The sequence below is a fragment of the Tiliqua scincoides genome, chromosome 4, assembly GCF_035046505.1.
Source record: "Tiliqua scincoides isolate rTilSci1 chromosome 4, rTilSci1.hap2, whole genome shotgun sequence".
Lineage (NCBI taxonomy): Eukaryota > Metazoa > Chordata > Lepidosauria > Squamata > Scincidae > Tiliqua > Tiliqua scincoides.
Window position 1 is genome coordinate 97,692,879 of NC_089824.1, and position 19,722 is coordinate 97,712,600.

At 41.3% G+C, this 19,722-nt stretch overlaps 1 protein-coding gene across 1 annotated transcript; it reads left to right on the forward strand.

Annotated features, from left to right (window-relative positions):
• The first annotated feature begins 1,227 nt into the window (after positions 1-1,227).
• SLC6A18 (solute carrier family 6 member 18) lies at positions 1,228-18,124 on the forward strand. The gene is made up of 12 exons (XM_066623857.1): positions 1,228-1,387; positions 5,879-6,019; positions 8,070-8,207; positions 9,717-9,898; positions 10,521-10,631; positions 11,176-11,288; positions 11,819-11,947; positions 12,881-13,037; positions 14,397-14,601; positions 15,950-16,109; positions 17,212-17,374; positions 17,745-18,124. Exons 1-12 carry the CDS (start codon positions 1,228-1,230, stop codon positions 17,922-17,924), a joined length of 1,839 nt encoding a protein of 612 aa, XP_066479954.1. The 3' UTR covers positions 17,925-18,124.
• The last annotated feature ends 1,598 nt before the right edge of the window (positions 18,125-19,722 follow it).

A 19,722-nucleotide genomic window follows, 5' to 3' on the forward strand; every position in this document is an offset into this window, starting at 1 on the left:
CAATGATATATAACATGATGGTATTATTTGTACATACCAAGATTTTCACAATTTTGGCCACTAGTGTCAAGCCTAGCTTGTTGCTCCCCTAAAGCTTGATGCCCGGTGCAGCTGCTACCCCCTGCACTCCCTTAGCTACACCACTGGATGGAACCCTGTGGTTCTGCTTCAGGTAGGGAAGGGCTTAGACTCATACTTGGAAAGGATCTCAATGGTCATCTACTCAGTTCAATGCAGGCTGCTGTAATAGCATTCTTGACAGTTGCTGTCCTACCTCTGCTGGAAAGCACCCATGGAAGAAGAGCCTACAATTGCACAAGGCTGACTGTATGCCAAAGTCTGACTGTTCCAACAGTCAGTTCATAACTTCTACTTCATGTCTCGCCTAATCTGTTTTCCCAGTAGTTTCAACCCATTGGTTATGGTCCTACTATCAAGAGCATAGAAATTAAGTCTTCCCACCATTCTTCGCTGTGATGGGGATTCTCACCATCCCCTCAGACATTTGAAGACAGCTAAGATATCTCACCTTGATCTTCTCTTCTGGCTAAACATAATAAGGGCCAAATCCTATCCAATTTTCTAGCACCAGTGCAGCTGTGCCAATGGGGCATGTGCTGCATCCTGAGGTGAGGGGGCAATCATGGAGGCCTCCTCCAGGTAAGGGAACATTTGTTCCCTTTTCTCAAGGCTGCATTGCATACATATTGCATTGTGCAATTGCATTGCATTGCATATTACATTGCGACATTCTTAGTAATACTGACACCATTCCCTCATATAGCTGTTAGATTTCAAAGATACTGTCTTGCACCCTTGGTTTGCGACATTGTTGGAGATGTATTGTGAAGATGTGGTAAAATGTAAGATAAACCGGAGTCTTATTTGTCATCCATGTTAGATTTAAATGTCTATTGTTGATAAATGCTTGATCACTGAAATGTACAAATTTTTAAAAGGAGCTCAGAGAGGTCCTTAGAAAGGAGCTTGGAGAAGTAGCAATTTTCACATACAGAACATTCATAAGGCTTTTGTGTACATAGATTGCAAGGTTGTTTTATGTGGATACATTCTTGGGTGGGATAGTTGGGGGTGGGAAGCTCCACCCCTTGTTCAGAATTCTCAAGCTGGCTCTTCTATAACTTGGGTGATGAGATTCAATTATTCAGACTGCTGTAAATCTCAAAGCAAGAGGTGGTGAAGAAGACGAAAAAAGAGCTTATGAAGATGTCAAAAGCATCATCTGTAGACATTGCAGAAATGCTTGAAGATGATAGCAGGTCAAAGTGGGATAATAAATTACAATATATTTTAAGCTGTGTTGGATTTGCTGTAGGCTTGGGGAATGTGTGGCGCTTTCCATATTTGTGCCAAAGTTATGGAGGAGGTAAGAAAAAATTGGGACTGTAATTGGATATTATTTTTGTGATTGTTCAGGCTAATCCAAGACCAGGGTCCACAGGTGCTTACAAGAAATTGTTTGCTGCTTCTGTGCTGATTTAATAAAAATACCTTTTTGGTTCATTTTTCCCTTTGCAGCTAAATATATATTTGAAATAATTGAGACTTGATTTCCCAAGCTCTCCTTCTCCAAGCTCTCCTTTTCTTCATGTCTCTTTCAGCAAAAACACAGAACTTCTAATTTAGTGCAGTGGATTAAACAGTGCAATTTATGTTTTTAATTTAACTTAATACACTAATTTAATTTAATTTAAAATATAAAAATATTTCATTCTGTCTCTGATGCAATATATATGCACAGTATACATCTACAATTTCCAAGAACCAGAAGAATATATGCTATAACCACAAGATACTGTCAAATGCTTCCGGATCAGGATACAGGGTCAGGAAAATGCTAATCAGCCATGCTTGTAAGAGAAAGGGGTATGTTTAGTGAGTTCATGTCACTCACTAAACTCACATCCTCAGGTCACTGAGAATGTAAATCTGGGAAGTGTTGATGTAACTTGTGAAAGATCCCCAAGACCTTTCTTCGTAACCTAGGGCTTCTCATTCATGATCAAGGGACTCTCTTATCAGTACTTTTTTGATCAACAGACTTTTAAATTAATAATTGACCTGAAGGATTTTCCTATGACCTTTTAATTTAGATAACTTCCTTACTCATGCATGATTCTGTGTTTATGATCTCTCCTGTATAGAGAGGATGCTGTGGAGAATTTCAGTTTGATACTGACAGTACTTTCCCAAACCCCCAAAAGACATTTGAAGTAGGAAAGCACTGTAACAGAACTATTTCCAAGTATTGGAGAAAGAATACCTGAAAGTTGCAGGGCCAGGGTGACCAGATATCATAACCACAAAAGAGGACAAGATACTCCAAAATGTAGGACATCCAAGAAAAATGTAGGACATGGAAAAATAAAACCTTGAAATACTTATATATTGCTTTTATGTGGTTAATTTAAACACTATACTACTTATTAAATTTAAAACTATATTACATATAATATATTAATTACAAGAATTAATGCACAACCTACAAGGGCCCACTCACATGTAAAAGGAGGACATTTATTTTCCAGCAAATGAAGCCTAAAAAAGAGGACACATCCTGGAAAAAGAGGACATCTGGTCACCCTGTGCAGGGCAGCTGTAATAAGAAAGTAGATGGGAGGAGGAAAAACAGTTGAGTGCGATCAACCAGATCAGGCACCGGCTAAGTATTCATGCCCATTGGAGGGCCCACTCGGTGGGAATGATTCCTCAGTACTTGAGGAGGCAGGGGGCACCTAGAGGGCTCAGTTCAAGGTTTTTGCCCAAGGGCTCCAATGACCTGGTGCTGGCTTTGAGCAGGATACTGGAGTTAATTCTAAAGAACTTTACCACTGTGGGAGAGTTGTGCAGCATGACCTATGAGGGACCTTCCTGCCCTTTCTCTTCCCAGGCCCCTGATTTCTTATCCAAGCTACTTCTCTATAGGTTGCATTCAGGAGTTATTTATGTTACTTAATGAGTTATATCTAACATTCCTCCCTCACCACTACTTGCAGTCTCCCATACACAACTGAAGCTTGGGGTTGTCTTTGGATATGTTTTCTTCCTTCTCTTCCGTTACTGATTGATTGGCTTTATTGCGTGGATTTAGCGCCTGAGTGAATCCAGATATTTACTCTCTTTGACTAAATGGACATAGATGTTTTCTTTTGTAAACAATATGAGAGACAAACAGGGATGCTGCTAGGCAACTGAAATAGTAGAGGTTTTTAAATACACTGCATTACTGTATTCAGTGTGCAGAAGTTGGAAAGAAATGGATACATCCAATGCCTCTTTCTCCAATGTTACTGTTCTGTTGGAGTCACTGGCATCCCTAGGGGGGTGCGAGGGGTGCGGGCCGCACCGGGTGATGTGCCGGTGATGTGACGCTAACTCCTGGGGGAAGGACACGCTAACTTCACAGCTTGCGGAGCTAACCCATCATGCCATACACCGTTGGATGCGGAATGTCCAGCGGAGTGCAATGCAAAAAGCAGAATTGAAATAGCTCCTTTCATTCAAAAGTTATGGCCAAAAAACTGGAAAGAAAAAATGCATGGAGCCCTATGGAAAGTGAAAGTGAGCCGTATCGCGCGTTTACTCGCGAGTAGGCATACTTGCCATAGTCCATCAGAAAGGGGAGGCTGAGAGGAATCCAAGGACTCAGAATGGCCCTGATCCAATGAGTGCAGCCCCCAAAAACACAAAAAGGAGAAGGAGGTTCCTCCCTCCCAGCCCTATGGAAAGCAAAGCAGCCTCATGGTCGCGTTTACTCATGAGTAGGCAGATGAGCCTTGCCTGCTGGTCAGGCCAGGCAAAGGGGAATGTGAGGACACCAGAATGGTCCAGATCCGATGGACCTGAAGTTCAGAATATGTTCCAGAAGGCAGCCTCTCCCCCCCCCCCCCCACTAAAAAGGACAAAAAAGAGGCTTGAATGGTAAGGGGAAAGTTTTCTATTTTGCACTTGCAAAGCCAGGTGGGTCTTTATATGGATATGCCTGAAACAGAAGAACTTTAAACTGGGTACTTCGAGGGCTGGAAATCTCACTGATTCTTTTGGGGGGGGGGGTTGTTATTGCAGGCAGACTACAGAGTAAGCTCCATTGACCACTATGGGACTTACTTCTGAGTAGACATGCATAGGATTGGGCTCACAGGTTGCAATCCTACCCACACTTTCCTGAGAGTAAGCCCCATTGACCACTATGGGACTTACTTCAGAGTAGACATGCATAGGATTGGGCTCACAGGTTGCAATCCTACCCACACTTTCCTGAGTGTAAGCCCCATTGACCGCAATAGGACTTACTTAATAATAATAATAATAATAATACAGGTATTTATATACCGCCTTTCTTGGTCGTCAGATTTCTCCTCAGACTTTAATTCAAGGCGGTTTACATAGGCAGGCTGTTCTAAATCCCCGTAGGGATTTTTACCCTATTCTACTTCAGAGTAGATTCACTTGGTGTGACAGGACTGGCTCTCCCTTATTTAATTATTTCTTTTATTTTAATTTAATTATTTATAATTATTTTAATTTGCTTGATGATGTCACTTCTGGCCATGACATCACTTCCAATGGGTCCTGGACAGATTGTCATTCTAAAAAGTGGATCCCAGTGCTAAAAGCTTGAGAACTGCTGCAATAAGGTGTTTGCAAGTTGACATGGGTGTGTGTGTGTGTGTGTGCGTGTGAGACTCTACAAGTTTTCAAAATCACTAAAATCAGAGTTTGGAGGAATAATACCATCATGTTATACATCAATCAATGCATAATTTCATGCAGAATGCAATGAAACAAACCACATTGAAATATCTGTGTTCTAACGAAAGGTACAGCCAAAAAACCAGTGGGGGCGGAGTAATGCTACATCACCACGCCCACCACCTGGGGCATTGCCCCGCCCACTGCATGGGTGATGTGCAGGCCTCCTCCAGCTCTATCTTGCACCAAGGTGAAGTGGGTAGCCTCAGAAGACTTGGGGGTGAATTTGGAGCCAACCTCCCCCTTTCATTTCTGCTGCAGCTGCCAGCAGTTTAGAGCCAACAGCAGCAACTCTCTAGGCTGCCTTACTCTCTCTAGGGATTAAAAATCTTCTTCCTGTCCCTGCTTCCTTTTTCCTCTTCTTCCTCTGTGGCAGAGTAGTGCTCTCACTGCCAAGTCAGTAGTGAAGAATAGAGGTAGCATGGCAGGAACAACCGCAATGTGCTACTCAGCCCCTGCTGCCCTTTACTCAGTTACAGAGCAACCAGATAAATTGGCAGGGGACGTGTTTGTGTTTGTGTGTCTGTAAGAAATTGGCCGGTGGTGGTGACATTTGATGCCATGCTTCAGTTGCCAAAACATTTTGGGGCCAGTACAGATTAGTTGGCTCAAGGAATGAACACAACACTGATTTTAGAGATCAAGACTGGGAAATCAAAAGAGGCAAAACCATTTTGTTCTACAGATAAGAGTCCTTTAGGAGCAATAAAGGTGGTATAGGTGAATGATTGACAGAGGAAACACTAATGCTTTATACTTTTTCATAATTTGGAGTTGAAATGTGATACAGTAGTAAACATCTGGAAAACAGATTCCAATTGTTTCCAGCAAGGAAATATTAGATGCCATCTTGCAGTGTAAAAATCCCTTTTCATGTTTTTGGTGTTTTACTACAGGGTTAGTGTTGATTCAGTGAATACCAGTAGCTGTGACAAAATGTGACTATGGATCCATTGACATTTCTTTTTTTAAAAAAATTATTTTTAGTTTTCTAAACTACAAAACATAGGTGTCTATCAATTCTAGGGCATTAGATGCTGCAGTGGTGATAATAAAATGTTTCACATGGATCTGAGCTAATTACACTTGGCTGTTATGTTTCTAGGGGCATGCTTGATCCCATATTTCATTGCACTTGTGTTCGAAGGAATCCCATTATTTCATCTTGAACTGGCTATAGGACAGCGCTTGAGAAAAGGCAGCATTGGAGTCTGGAGTACAATCTCGCCTTACCTTGGAGGGGTTGGTAGGTTTCTGTGCCTCCCTTGAGAAGTAACTACGGAATATGCTAGGGCAGTGTTTCTCAACCAGTGGTACTCGTACCACCGGTAGCACTTGAGGACCCCCCAGACCCCTGCCACCTAGCAGCAAGGCCTAATGCAACATGACAAGCAGTGGTAGGAGACTCTGTTCAGAGGGCAGAGTTTCAGCATACAGTTTTCGCACACTCAAGATAGCTATCCCATCCACCCTGAGCCTTTTATTGATGTTTGTTCTGTTGCGTCTGGCCTCCCAATCCAGAAGTAACTGGTGATGACCCTATCACCAGTTACTTTCGGTGGTATGTCCAATAGGTGAACTACACAGAGTGGTACAGCAGGAGACAAATGTTGAGAAACACTGTGCCAGGGCATTGCTCACTAATGGAAATGCATTGACTTGATTGTATGGTGACATGGGCAGGAGGGTTTCCATCAGATGTTTAAAGTTTTCTGAAGGTGTCTAACTGCCACGTGCCATCAACTCACTGTGTTCTGTGTGTGTGCTATTTCTTTTTCTGTGGAGTTTTGCCTGTTTCTCTGTCAAATTCTGAGTGTGTCTCATGATTTTGGGTATTCCCCCCTCCCCCGCCTCTTGCTAGCAAAGAGTATTTCAAAATCTTTGTTGGTGAGCTTCATTTGCATGGCATTTCCTGTTGATCCTTTAAATAAAACCGGAAGTCCTGCACAACTAGCTTTAAGGAAACTGCACAGTTTCCTTAGCTTCTCAGAGCAAGCTAAGGTGGGGTAATATCTGCTTCTTGTGCAAATAAGTGGGAAGTGGCTCCATGTGGCTCTTGTCAGTGATGGCTGGAGGGAGGTGGTGGCAGTGGATGGAGTTGCTGCCCCCTCAGGCTCCTCACAAACAGGTGTTGGTGCAATCCATTTCAGCTTGCCTCAGAGTTGCACTGACAGTGTCTGTGAACAACCTACATTAAAAAGCATTGTGCTTGAGCTGAAATGGGGTAACATGAATGTTCTGCCTCTGGTGGTGTATCTGTGAGGGCTCATTTGCCCATGGAAAGCAACACTTGATGCTGTCCTCATCAGACTGTCATGCATTTGTCATGGGGCTCACCAGAATACCGTGTTAGGGTTCAATTGACTTTGTGGCATGGAATTTCCATTCATTCCATGACAACTGAAGCACCTTTGGACAAAAGAGAGCCTTTGGACAAAAGAGAGACCTCTTGCCGAGACTTGTTTTTAAAAAGAAAATATCCAGGGCTTTTATGACTGCTTTCAGAGCATTTCAGTCAGTAATCAAGCAATTAAAAGGCAAAGTTGATATCTTAAGCTTGCCCCCCAGAACTGTGAAAGTCACAGTGTTAGTTTTAATAAGTACTGTAATAAATATCAGAAAGTACTGTAGTAAATACCACATGAAACAAAGACTTGCATCTGAGGACAATTTTGATCTTTTCATTATGGGGATTATTTTTTTTTTCCTAACGTTGCTTCTAATGTTTTTTAAAAAAATTGTGAGGGAAAAATACATTTAAAGACACAAAATAAACAGAAACAGAACAAAATAGTTACAAGGAAAAACAGAGAGATCTGTTTTCAAAAAAGGGGGGGGGGAAGAGAAAAAAATAAAATGGAATACATTATAAAGATATTTAAGCAATCTCTAGTATTGTGTATTTCACATGCTATATGTATATGTCTAAGAAAGGCTTCCAAATATCCATCAATATATCCATTTGTAGTTGATGTCTGTAAGCCATTTGCTCAGAAGTTGATAAACCCAAAAGATCTTTAATCCATTGACTAACAGTAGGGGGGCACTTATCCTTCCAATTTTTAAAAACGAGTCTTTTTAGCTACCATTAAGTGAACAGGGATTAAACTCTTGCAATGAGTTGCTATGATGCATTGAAATTAATGGAACTTAAGTTAGTCACATGATCACTAACGTCTCATTGATTTCAATTATGCTTAGACATGACTGACTTTTTTTGGACACAACCCAAAATGCGTTAAAACCTCCAGCATGGCCTTGCCATTATTCATTCTGCCTTTTCGTATATTCCACAGGTTACAGTTCGCTGATGGTGTCATTATTAGTGAGCCTATATTATAACATGATTTTGACCTGGGTGATGTGGTATTTCATGAATTCTTTCCAAGCACCCCTGCCTTGGAGTACTTGCCCACCAAATGACAACAGAACAGGTACACTTCAAGGGTCTTACCGGTTTTTAGCATCTGAGGAATTTTAAATGTGACCTTCAATGACACCCTTACTTTTTATATACACTAAAATGAAGATTCTCACCTGAGGGTGATATGCGCATTCTAGGGCTTGGCACCTACATCAGTATGCCTGGCTTATACATATTTCCATATGCAAAGATAGATCTGTCATGAAACCCTGCAACTTAAAAATAATTTAAAGTTGTGCATAAATGGACAGATGTATCATTTCCCACAACAATATTCACCAGAAGCAGCTTTTTTTTAAAAAACAAACCTGCTTTTGTTGTGGTGGCACTACAAGAACAAATGCAACTCTTTCTGAATGAAATGTGTTTGCCAGTGGAATAGTACAGGCAAGGGAAATGTTTTTCTTCCCCCTTGTTCCCAGCCATGCTGCCCTGTAAGCCTGCAGACTTGATTCAGGACGGGCAGCCCAATCCTGAGCTGCCCGGCGCCCAGGGCTGCAGTGGCACCAAAATGGCTGTCGCTGCATTCTATGGATGCCAGGCAGCAGCTCCCGACGTCTCCTCAGGGGAAGGAGACATTTGCCCCATTCCTCCAAGTAAGGGAAGCGATACCGCAACGGGGCTACTTGACTCTGCGCCTGCTATTTAGCTGGTGCGGAGTACAGCAGCCCTGTATTGGGCCAGAAGACCCAACCTGGGGCTCCGTCTATCCCACCTCCTGCCCTGCCTTCCCCGTGTCAGAACTCCTCCCCCCACACCCTCACTCACCTCTCCGCCAGTACCTGTGCACCACCTTTCCGCTTGCGCTGAGCCAGTACCTGTGCTGGCCTGACAGTAAGTGTCGCAGGCGTTGCCTTACAGCATGTCTGTGACACTGCACACCAGCATGAACCAGTTTGGATCAGGCCCTAAGCACCACTGAACTCAATGGGACTTATTTCTGAGTCAACATTCATTGGATTGTGCTACGCAGAACCCCCTCACCCTTCTCCTTTTTAGGGATTTGACAGGGCAGAGCACGCAGTGCTGTTCAATGTCTTGGACCTATAGAAGGTGCGTGCAGAACAGACTGCTGGACCAGGCCGCTTGAGCACACAGGTGAGGAATCACATCTTCGGAAAATTCCTTCTCAGGTTCACAAAATTAAACAGAACCCCATATATGCACATTTATCTTACACTTATATAAGAGTATATAAATACTCATACTACTGCTGCTACTACCACCACCACCACCACCACCAATAATAATAATAATATGCAGAAATCTAATGCCTTTAGGAGAGAAGTTCTTGTCTGGTCTTCCCTGATATTTTAATTATGTATATGCAGGAGTATTTGTTAACCATTCAGAAATACAGCACACCGCCTGTTGGCTAAAGTGGTATCATTCAGGAAGGACTCTTATCATTTGAAGAATGTTCTCTTGAAATCAAGGCCATAATATGCTTTCTCAGTATTATTCCAAAGGCAGAGTGGACGAGACTTACTAATTTGGTAATGGGTGCTTCTTATTTCAGGACCTATTGAAGAATGTTATCAAAGCACTGCAGCCAATTATTTTTGGTACAGGCAAACTTTAAACATTACCTCAGATATCCGAGAGAGCGGCTCATTACAGTGGCGGCTGGTGTTATGTTTGGCTGCTAGCTGGGCAGTTGTGTACATCTGTACAATCCGAGGAATTGAATCAACTGGAAAGGTATGGGGAAGGGAAAGTACAACAGGACCTCTGTGTTTAATTGACCTACTTTTCACTTTGGTGGCAAACTCATATCTGCACAGTGCCATGTCAGACTGGTAATGACTTGCATGATGAAGTGGCCCTCTATGTGGAATGGCCCTCTGTGTGGAAACATTTCCTGCTTATAGAAGGCTAGTATATCAGTGAGAAGCCTAACCTAACATTCTTCTTGAAATCTAGTATTACATATCCAGGGATTTTTACTTTCTTGCATGGAGGAACATTTCAGCATGCAAGCTTCCATCTAGACCCCTCCCCCCACCTGCAGCAGCCTATGAACAGAATGCCTGATCCCCTGTGGATTTACTTGAGGAAAATGGTACAGCATTGTCTGACTTTCTTCAGTATAGCTCTATAAAAATGTCTGACTAATGCCAAAGACTCCAATAGATTTCTTCTATCTTTTTTTGGATGCCTCGGATAATTGAGAAACCTGAACAAAGCATAAATAATACAGCTGAAATTTGTGAATTCCAATGATGACCTGTGTGTGTGTGTGTGTGTGTGTGTGTGTGTGTGTGTGTGTGATGCTCATTTGTTTTGCATTATCTTTGATCTTGTCTCTCTTTTTCTTTTACAGGTGATCTATGTTACAGCCACATTTCCATACATAGTTCTAACTATATTTCTTATTTATGGCCTGACTCTCCCAGGAGCCATTGAAGGGTTAATCTACCTCATCACTCCTGATGCAAGTATTTTTCTGTTTATTTCACAAAACACTTTTCTTGGCGTTCTAGCTGATATATTGAACAACTGACTGAAATTCTTGGTCTTTTAGGCCTTCAGTGACTTTTAATTTAACACCATTAGCGTTCATGTCATGTCATTATTTACTACCAAATACTCATGAGGATCCATTTAGCCTTTTGAGTGAGCATACTAGAGTCTCCGACACCTTACCACCTTATGTGCTTTGGAGGATGTGCCCAAAGGCCCTTCATATTTTGGAAGTGGTATTTGGATGCAGTCTTCTGAGCTTTGCCTAATAAGGACAATATGGAGGTGGAGAAGCCACTTGCAGGCTTAAGCAGACTTAGGCATCCTTGTCTTGCTCACAGATTCTCCCCGGAAAAATGACTCTTTCCTCCTTTCACATTAAGTTGCAGAGATGTGTTCTGGAAACTCTTGTTCTTCATTACATGCCAGGAATGCCCTATTAATGAAATATACAAAAGAAGGATGAGATTAATAATACATTCGCATTGCCATCTGTTTTATATTTTCTTGTACAGTTGAACATCCTCAAAAATCCACGCGTGTGGCTTGATGCAGCCACACAGATTTTCTTCTCTCTTTCTTTAGCATTTGGGGGACACATAGCATTCTCAAGCTACAACTCTCCAAAGTAAGTATAATATAACTGCTGTTTCCAGATTGCAGCTGTTGCTCTCAACACAAAGGTTAGCTATCTTTTTCAGCACATCTGTCTATATGAGTCAAATAGGTTCTGCATGATGCTTGTATCGAGGGCTGTGAGCCAAGCTATTCAGCCTCATTCTGCAGTACAGGAAAATCTCCTGCTTTGTTCTAAAGATGCTTCCCAGCAATATGGTTTAGGACGGGAGGCTGCACATGTACAGCTGCATGGAATCTCCAAATAATCACCTGCAGGACTGAGTGATAATGGGGATTGGGAAAGGAGAGTTGACTATGGAAGGGAAGGAAGTTATAATAATGATGGGAAACCCTAATTTACAGCCAATTAGTCTCACTGCATTCTCCTACAGGGCTCAGATTTGAAATTAGAATATAAATAGGAACTTCTCTTTCTTCTTACCTCATCCACGCAACAAAAAAAGGGGGGGGGAGAACATCCCAGCAGACCAAGACTCAGTTCTGCTGCTTATAGAGCTTTGTTTGTACATTTTTCCCTAGGAATGACTGTGAAATGGATGCTGTTATAATAACAGTTGTGAACAGTTTGACATCTCTGTATGCTGCAATCCCAGTGTTTTCAGTTCTGGGATTTAAGGCTACAATGGGTTATCAGAACTGCTTAGATAGGTGAGCTATTCATGTTTCATATACTTTTGAACTGAGTTCTCTGTCCCCAGTCTGTTGTGTTTTCCATTGTATGATTTTTTTTCTGTTCTTCACTTATCTAAGCCACTTTGAGCGATCTTTGAGCATGGAGTAACACTAAGAGCAGGAAATACATTTTTTCCTCTAGGTGCCACAAAACACTTAACATATATAAAGGTTAGGCTGCGGTTACCATATTTTTTTAAAACATGCTCATTCATTTCCTATTCATGACATTTTCAAGTCATTAATGTACAGACCTATTTGTGTTTATATGTTAAAACTACTTTGCAGCATCCAGTAGTCACAATACAATAATAACTTCATAAAAATAAAGGATTGTGCTTGTTTAGGATTGACAGTTCATGAAAGAAACCTTAGACAAAGCCTGAATGCAGACAAGTGTTTACGGAATGATGAGTTACTACAGCATGCATGCAACCACTTGTGGTTATGTGAATGGTAAAATGAGTAACCTGTACCCACCCTCTGCCTTATCCTGCCGAGTGGAGAGAGGGTCCAAGTTTGCACCTCTGTTAAAATTATTGGGGAACCTGAGGGAATAATAAAACTATCCTATCCATTGGTAAGACAACACAGAGAACGCATAAAGATGAGCAGACTACCCATGGTGACCTCTCTGACAAAGAGGTACTGTGTGTATCAGCCTGCTCAAATAGCAGATACAGGTGTGTAATGTAAACTGATCACTTGCAAAGCTGCCCTCACCCAATCTTCCAAAACTTTTTATGTTGTGAAAAACAAGTTGATAAACAATTATCTGTATTCATCCATAGCTAGCTATTTTGGAAAGCAAGCTGGGTAGACTACTGTGAGAAGCACTGGCTGTTGCCTGCCTTCAGCAGGAAATATCACAAGGTAAACAATTCAAATAATTCTTGATTTGCGGGACAGGAATATTCAGGACATCATCAATGCATTTGATTTGGAAGAACAAAGTATCACAAGAGACAACTATACCATCTGGACTGAAGTCCTAAATATGACATCTCCCAACAAAATGACTAGCCTCAAGCTGAAAAATTGTGATCTTCAGGAATTCCTAGATCAGGTAATGTACTAAAATTGCCAGATGGTTCTTTCATGAAATTATAGACTGGATTGACTTTAATTGCAATCAAATGCTTCTCCCCCCCACCCCCCAACTAAGTGGGTCAAATACTGATCTATGACTGGAATGGAAGGAGCTACATTGGGAATGCTTAGGTAGCCTCAGTAGTGGTATTGTTGACAAGTCCTCATTCCACCTCACAAACAGCCATTAAGAGTTCCCTGCACCAGCAGTTCCCAAACTTACTGCAGTCATTGCACCCCACGCATTGCCATCTTGAACCGTGTGATATCTGCTCTTTGAGAAGCCCAAAAGCTGACATAAATGGAGGAAATTCATTGGCCTGGTTTATTGGATCAAAGCATGAATCTTAGGCTGAAATATATTTGTTAGGTAATCCAATCCTCACAAGCCACATACACCTTGAGGGTAATAATATTAGTCCCTCACCTAGCTGTAATGGTGGACAAGAATAATAGTGGGGCCAGTACAGGCCCCCTCTTGCCCAGATGACAATAAAGGGAAATCTTGTACTTCCAGTTTGGTACTAAATCAATGAACCAGAAGCAGGAATAGTTCCTATGCAGACATGATCTAAGATACACTTCAAATATGCAGAAACAGCATATGGTAGAGTCCTTCCTGGACTATACTAAAGATAAATATGTGTGGGGAATTTTATGCTTCCCTCTGTAGCATGACAGTTAGATGGTTTAAGCTAGCTTTTTGTGTGTAAAGAGTAGGGATTTCTTTTACGTGAGGGACATTCACATGTGTATCCCCCAACATGACATTCTAAAAGTTATTCCATGAAGTTTTTGTCCCCTCTCATAAGCTGTGCTCTCCTTCTGTTGAGCCTGAGAAAGAAATATAATTCATGTAATATTTTAAAGAGCTGTATATGTAGAGCTTTTAGTTGATTTTCTGGTAACAATTTGAGCTCTGCCCTTTCTAATCTGTGGAGATGGTAATATTTATGGTGTTAGTTAGCATGAATTGCTAGCCAATGAAAAGCCATATTTTCCTAGAAAACGATACCCATTTGTTCCTGGGACATGGCACTTGAGGCTATGACAGCACATGCTCTTATTCAACCTACCTTATCAGCCATCCTTGTCTCATTCCCCCCAAACTCTTATTGTCTTGGTTAGCTCTCTGAGGGCCTTTACCTTTAAGTGCTTGTTATCAGTAAATAGTTATTTTCATCCAAAATGCTTTTCTTGCTGTTATATATTTTTTAATCCACTTGATGTTGAATATTGGCACAATCAAGAATGTCCCTCTACATTTTGATGAGGTAGACATTAGAAACCAACCCAGCTGATTTTGATTGTCTTGTTGCATTTGTGAATTTTGCAGAGTGCTTCTGGAACTGGCTTGGCCTTTATTGTGTTTACAGAAGTTGTTGCTCAGATGCCTGGATCTCAGGCTTGGTCAATGCTGTTTTTTACCATGCTGTTCACCCTGGGTCTGTCTTCTATGTTTGGAAATGTTGAAAGCATCTTGACGCCTCTCTTAGATTGCCCCACTGTGGCAAAATCCATCCCCAAGGAGGCTATATCTGGTAAGCATACTTTCTCAAACTTCCCTCTCTTTTTATCTAACAATCCAAAATTTGTTCATGTTGAGATCAGTCACTTCTCTGAGTTCCAGGCTCAGACAAAACTTGGAGTAGGGCGGCCTTCCACAAGCTCACATTCTTAACCACTGCAACTCATCACAAGGCAACTTACTTCTAGGTGATTCTGCATACAGCAGCTGTTTTATCAACTTCCTGTTCATCAGTTTGTCATATCTCACTGGCAGGAGGAGTCAGGGAAGAGAAAGCATCAAGCTTTTTGTCATTCATGGGTGCCAAAGGTTTTATACTACAGGATCCCTCCTTGCAGCAGATTATGAAAATATGAGATGAAAAAAGTCAGAGTAGTTATTCAGTTGGACTTCAGTCATCATAGGCTGACTGAATGTGGCCAAATTCAGGGTATGCAAAACAAGATTACAAACAGTTGTTGCTATTTGAGCAACACACAAACCCCATGGAAGCAGCTAGCTTTCAAAGGTGCAATGAAACTCTGATGTTTGGTATTAAAAAATCTACTACTTTATATTATATTTTTATATAGTGCTCTTAAGGAATGTTTCCAGAACACTTTATAAAGCCTACAAAAGAACAACAGTTTCATTGCACCTTTAAAAACAAGGGGCTGGTTCATAATACCTTATCATCTTGACTTCCTCCTCATGTTTAAGGACGTGCACATTTGTGACATGCCTACATCCTGGTTTCTTCCCCTCTTGACCAGGTGCTTTCATGGGGCTTGTGCATTGCTCAAACATGCCCTCTATGTGCACGCAAAATACTACATAAATGTGACATCTAGGAATTGAAGCAGAAGGGCAATTTGGATGAACTGTATCCCCCTTCTCAAACAATTAATCCATTTCTGCCCAGCCCATAGGTGTACACATTTGATAGGGCAGAAATGGCTTAAGCAACATCACCGATGCAGTCATGGGGGAGGGGAGTCTGGACGCATGCAGAGTATGAACACATGCCTCTGTTTCACACTAGGACAATAAAAAATATAGACCAAATAGTCCTAGACTTGTGGCTCATGCCGACACAAATCTTAAAATGCCAAAAATATATTTTTTTTCCTGTGCATGCTGATTGTAAGTGGTTCTCCTGCCTTCCTTTTTCTGACTCAGGGTCACTGGGGACTATCAATGCCCATTGATATTGGCAGCAAAAGAACCAAGGCACTGAAGAGGGTGGTAGGACTTGAAGCACAATCTGCAAAACGGCAAGGTGGTGGGACTGATAGCTTTGGTACTAGTGAATAAATACATGTCATTACTAATTACCTGTCTCCTGCTTTTTCTTTCTTGACAAAATTCTTTTTCTTCTCTAGGTATGATATGCCTGACTTCATTTTTGTTGGGTCTTTGTTTTACTCTGAGGTCAGGAAACTACTGGCTTGAGGTGTTTGACAGCTATGCAGGGTCCTTACCTTTGTTGGTTATTGCTTTCTTTGAAGTGATTGGTGTTGCATACGTTTATGGAATTAAAAGGTAACCTGAACTCTCTTGTACAGATGTCCCTGAAGTGTCAGGGCTTGTGTCTAAATAGGTGCACATGCCCAATCTCGTCTGATCTTGGAAGCTAAGCAGGGTCAGGCCTGGTTAGTACTTGGATGGGAGACCGCCTGGGAATACCGGGTGCTGTAGGCTTATACCATAGTCTTTCGAGACTGAAGGTTGCCAACCATTAGTAATTGAGTATAGTAATATGCATTACTATTATTAACATTATTATTAACAGTATTTATATACCGCTTTTCAACTAAAAGTTCACAAAGCGGTTTACAGAGAAAAATCAAATAACTAAATGGCTCGCTGTCCCAAAAGGGCTCACAATCTAAAAAGATGCCAAGGAATACCAGCAGACAGCCACTAGAACAGACAGTGCTGGGGTGAGGTGGGCCAGTTACTCTCCCCCTGCTAAAAAAAGGAGCACCCACTTGAAAAAGTGCCTCTTACCCAATTAGCAGGGGTTAGAGAAAATACTATAATATTTTTCAGATGTTTAAAGTTTTTCACAACTTTTCAGTAATCCTTAGATGGTTTTATTACCTCCACATAGCAAGCAGGTGGTGGGGTTGAGAGGGTGATGGCTTATTGCACACTGCCTGGAGAGGTGAGATTTTAACTGGGAACTTATTAGTTTACAGCTCAGTCTCCTATGCTGCAACCATATACAAACATACCTCCTGGGTGTAAATCCCACTGAATTAAATTGGACTACTTCTTAACAGATAAGCATAGGATAGGGATGTTAAACACTTTACTATACTGGCAATGATTGGCTTAGTTGACCTATCATCAGAGAGAACATGCAAAAATGTCTGACTGCTGTTGACTGAGATGCTCAGATCCCAGAGAAGAGCAAACAAAAGGTATGCATATGAGGAGGGGAGCCTGATAGCAGAGCAGGGTGGGGCCAGGAAAAGAAAAAAGGTAGGAAACCGATAATGCTGCTGCCTATATATCCCTTTGACATCTCACTTGATGCCTTGCATTGAACATGCAATATAGATAAAAGATCAGATGTAATGCAACTTTAAGACCTCACAGTTCATAGATCTGGAAATAATGAAATCCATTTGGCTCATAGGTTCAGTAATGATGTGAAATGGATGACAGGACGGCAACCCAATATCTACTGGAAGGTGACATGGAAAATCATCAGCCCTTTGTTAATGCTCATAGTCTTTGTGGCCTATGTAGCCTTTCAGACACAGAGGCAAGCGGGCTATGCTACCTGGAACCCTACCTACGTATGTAATCTTTATACGAGCAATTCATGATTAGCCTTTGATTTATTTTCTGCTGGATATTTGTCTCTGCATCTTACAATCGATCAAAAGATGCAGTGTTTAAAAACTGAGTTCTTGAGCCATCCTAAGATGAGAAAAATGATTCACTAGGTTAGAAAGGTCATCCACGAAGGGCTGGATCACATGGTCTGTGCCAGCCCTTTACAAGGACTAGTTTAGAACACTTCTTGTAAACAACAGTTGGTTCAAAAAGCAGCAGGCAAACTGGTCACCAGCAAGAGCTACATGTATCATTTATTGACCTTGAAACACTGTAAAAGAATGTTTTATCCATCCAGGTACTGAAGAATGTGTTGTGTTTTTTCTATAGGAAGGGTTTCCAGCAAAAGAAGAGACAGCGTATCCCAACTGGGTCTTGGCCATCTGCATCTTGCTTTCAGCCCTACCATGCATATTCATCCCAATTATGGCTATTTATCATTTTGTGAGAACCATCCTGAAGAAGGAGAAGAAAGTACTACAGTTGTGCCACCACACTACAGGCAACTGACTTTTCTTTGTCTGAAGAATTCATTTATAGCATTTTCAGCACCATACCCCTTGTCAAACACAGCGAGTAGAAGCCACAGCTTTACTCAGTTGAACAAAAAGGACTTCAAAGGAAAAAAGTATGACTCATTTACATTTAACATTGGATTATAGCTAATGTGCAACAACATGCATTTATATAATACTGCAAAATGTCAGAAGGTGCTTCTTTTCATTCCCTTGTTTTAAAACTTACCCTGTCAGCATTCTGCATATATTACAGATGGGCAGCCAAGACTGTGAAAAGGCGACTAGCCTAAGCTCTCCCAGTTCATGGAAAGAGGTGCTATTTTAATGGGGGACTTCCTATATCATAGCTCCGTTGTGTAGCCTGTATGTTCCCCCAAAGAGGTGGAATTTCTTCCCCTTAAACTGTGATTGGTGCAAAGAAGTAAACACTGAAGTATAGCAAAAGTATGAATGGGCTTCTTTCAGGGGCTGCAGAAAACCCAACTATTTCTGATCCTGTAGGGGCTTTAGTTCAGACTGCTGCCTAAACCTGACTCTTGCAATGTATCTGCCCAATTTCCTGAACAGCTAAAAGCCCATTGAAAGCACTGTTTTTTGTTTTTTAAACTGTATTATGATCCTTGACATCTGAATTCCAAATTCAATAATAAATAGTTTTGCTGAAATACAGATTTCTGGGATATTGCCAGTGATGATTCCCAGAAACCAAAAGAGATGAACAGAAGGAAGAAAAGGGACTCTACAGACAAAAATCTAGCCAGTCACTTTTCATGGATATTCAGGCCACCAATGTAGCATGAGCAAATAATTGCTAAGAACATACAATATAACCTTGACCACCTAAGAGAGAGAGAGATTCATCTTCTTTCCTGGTCACTGTGGCATATGAATTCACTATTATATCACGGAAGCATTGAGAACAAGGGGGGTTAGTAATTTTTCTGATGCAGGTTTAATGTCAGTAAAAGCTTTCAGCTGTGGGTGAAGTAAACTCCAGTGTGTCTCTCAGATATCATGTTCTAAAATTTCAATCTGACAGAGCATTCATATGAAACATCTGAGGCTAAGAAAAAGAAAAGCAAGGCCCGTTGGTGATGTTCAGTAATAGAAGACCCTCATGAATTCCTCCTCTTGCCAACAAGCCTTGTACAGGACTATATAATAACAGGATTGGTTTATTATTACTAGTTTTGACTTTTAAAGCCCTTTACGGCTCGGGTCCGGGGTATTTGAGGGACCGCCTCCTTCCTTACAATCCGGCCTGTGCTCTTAGATATTCTGGGGGGACCCTTTTGACTGTGCCGTCACTAAGAGATGTGAGAGGGGTGGCGGCCAGGAAGAGGGCCTTCTCGGTGGTGGCCCCCGAACTGTGGAATACCCTCCCCTTAGAACTGCTCCCTTGTTGCTAACGTTTCGGCGTGGACTGAAGACCTTTTTATTTCAAAAAGCTTTTAATTGTTGACAGGCTGGCTGGCGTTCTTGCTTTTTATATGAAAATCCACGGGGTTTGTTTTGTTTTTAGCTTTTTAATTATTGTAAACTGTTTTTAACTGTTTTTCATGTTGTATTTTTAAATTGTTTGTTAGCCGCCTTGTGTGCCCGTTGGGCAAAAAGGCGAGGTACAAATTAATAAAATAATAATAATTATTATTATGATTAGAAAAAAGATATCAGGATGAATCAGCAGGAATTGAGAAATGCAAGTCATTTCAAGACAGGACACAAATGCTTAGAAATAAATATACCACTGAAAACAAAAACATGCGCCATATTTTTAAAAACAGTTTATG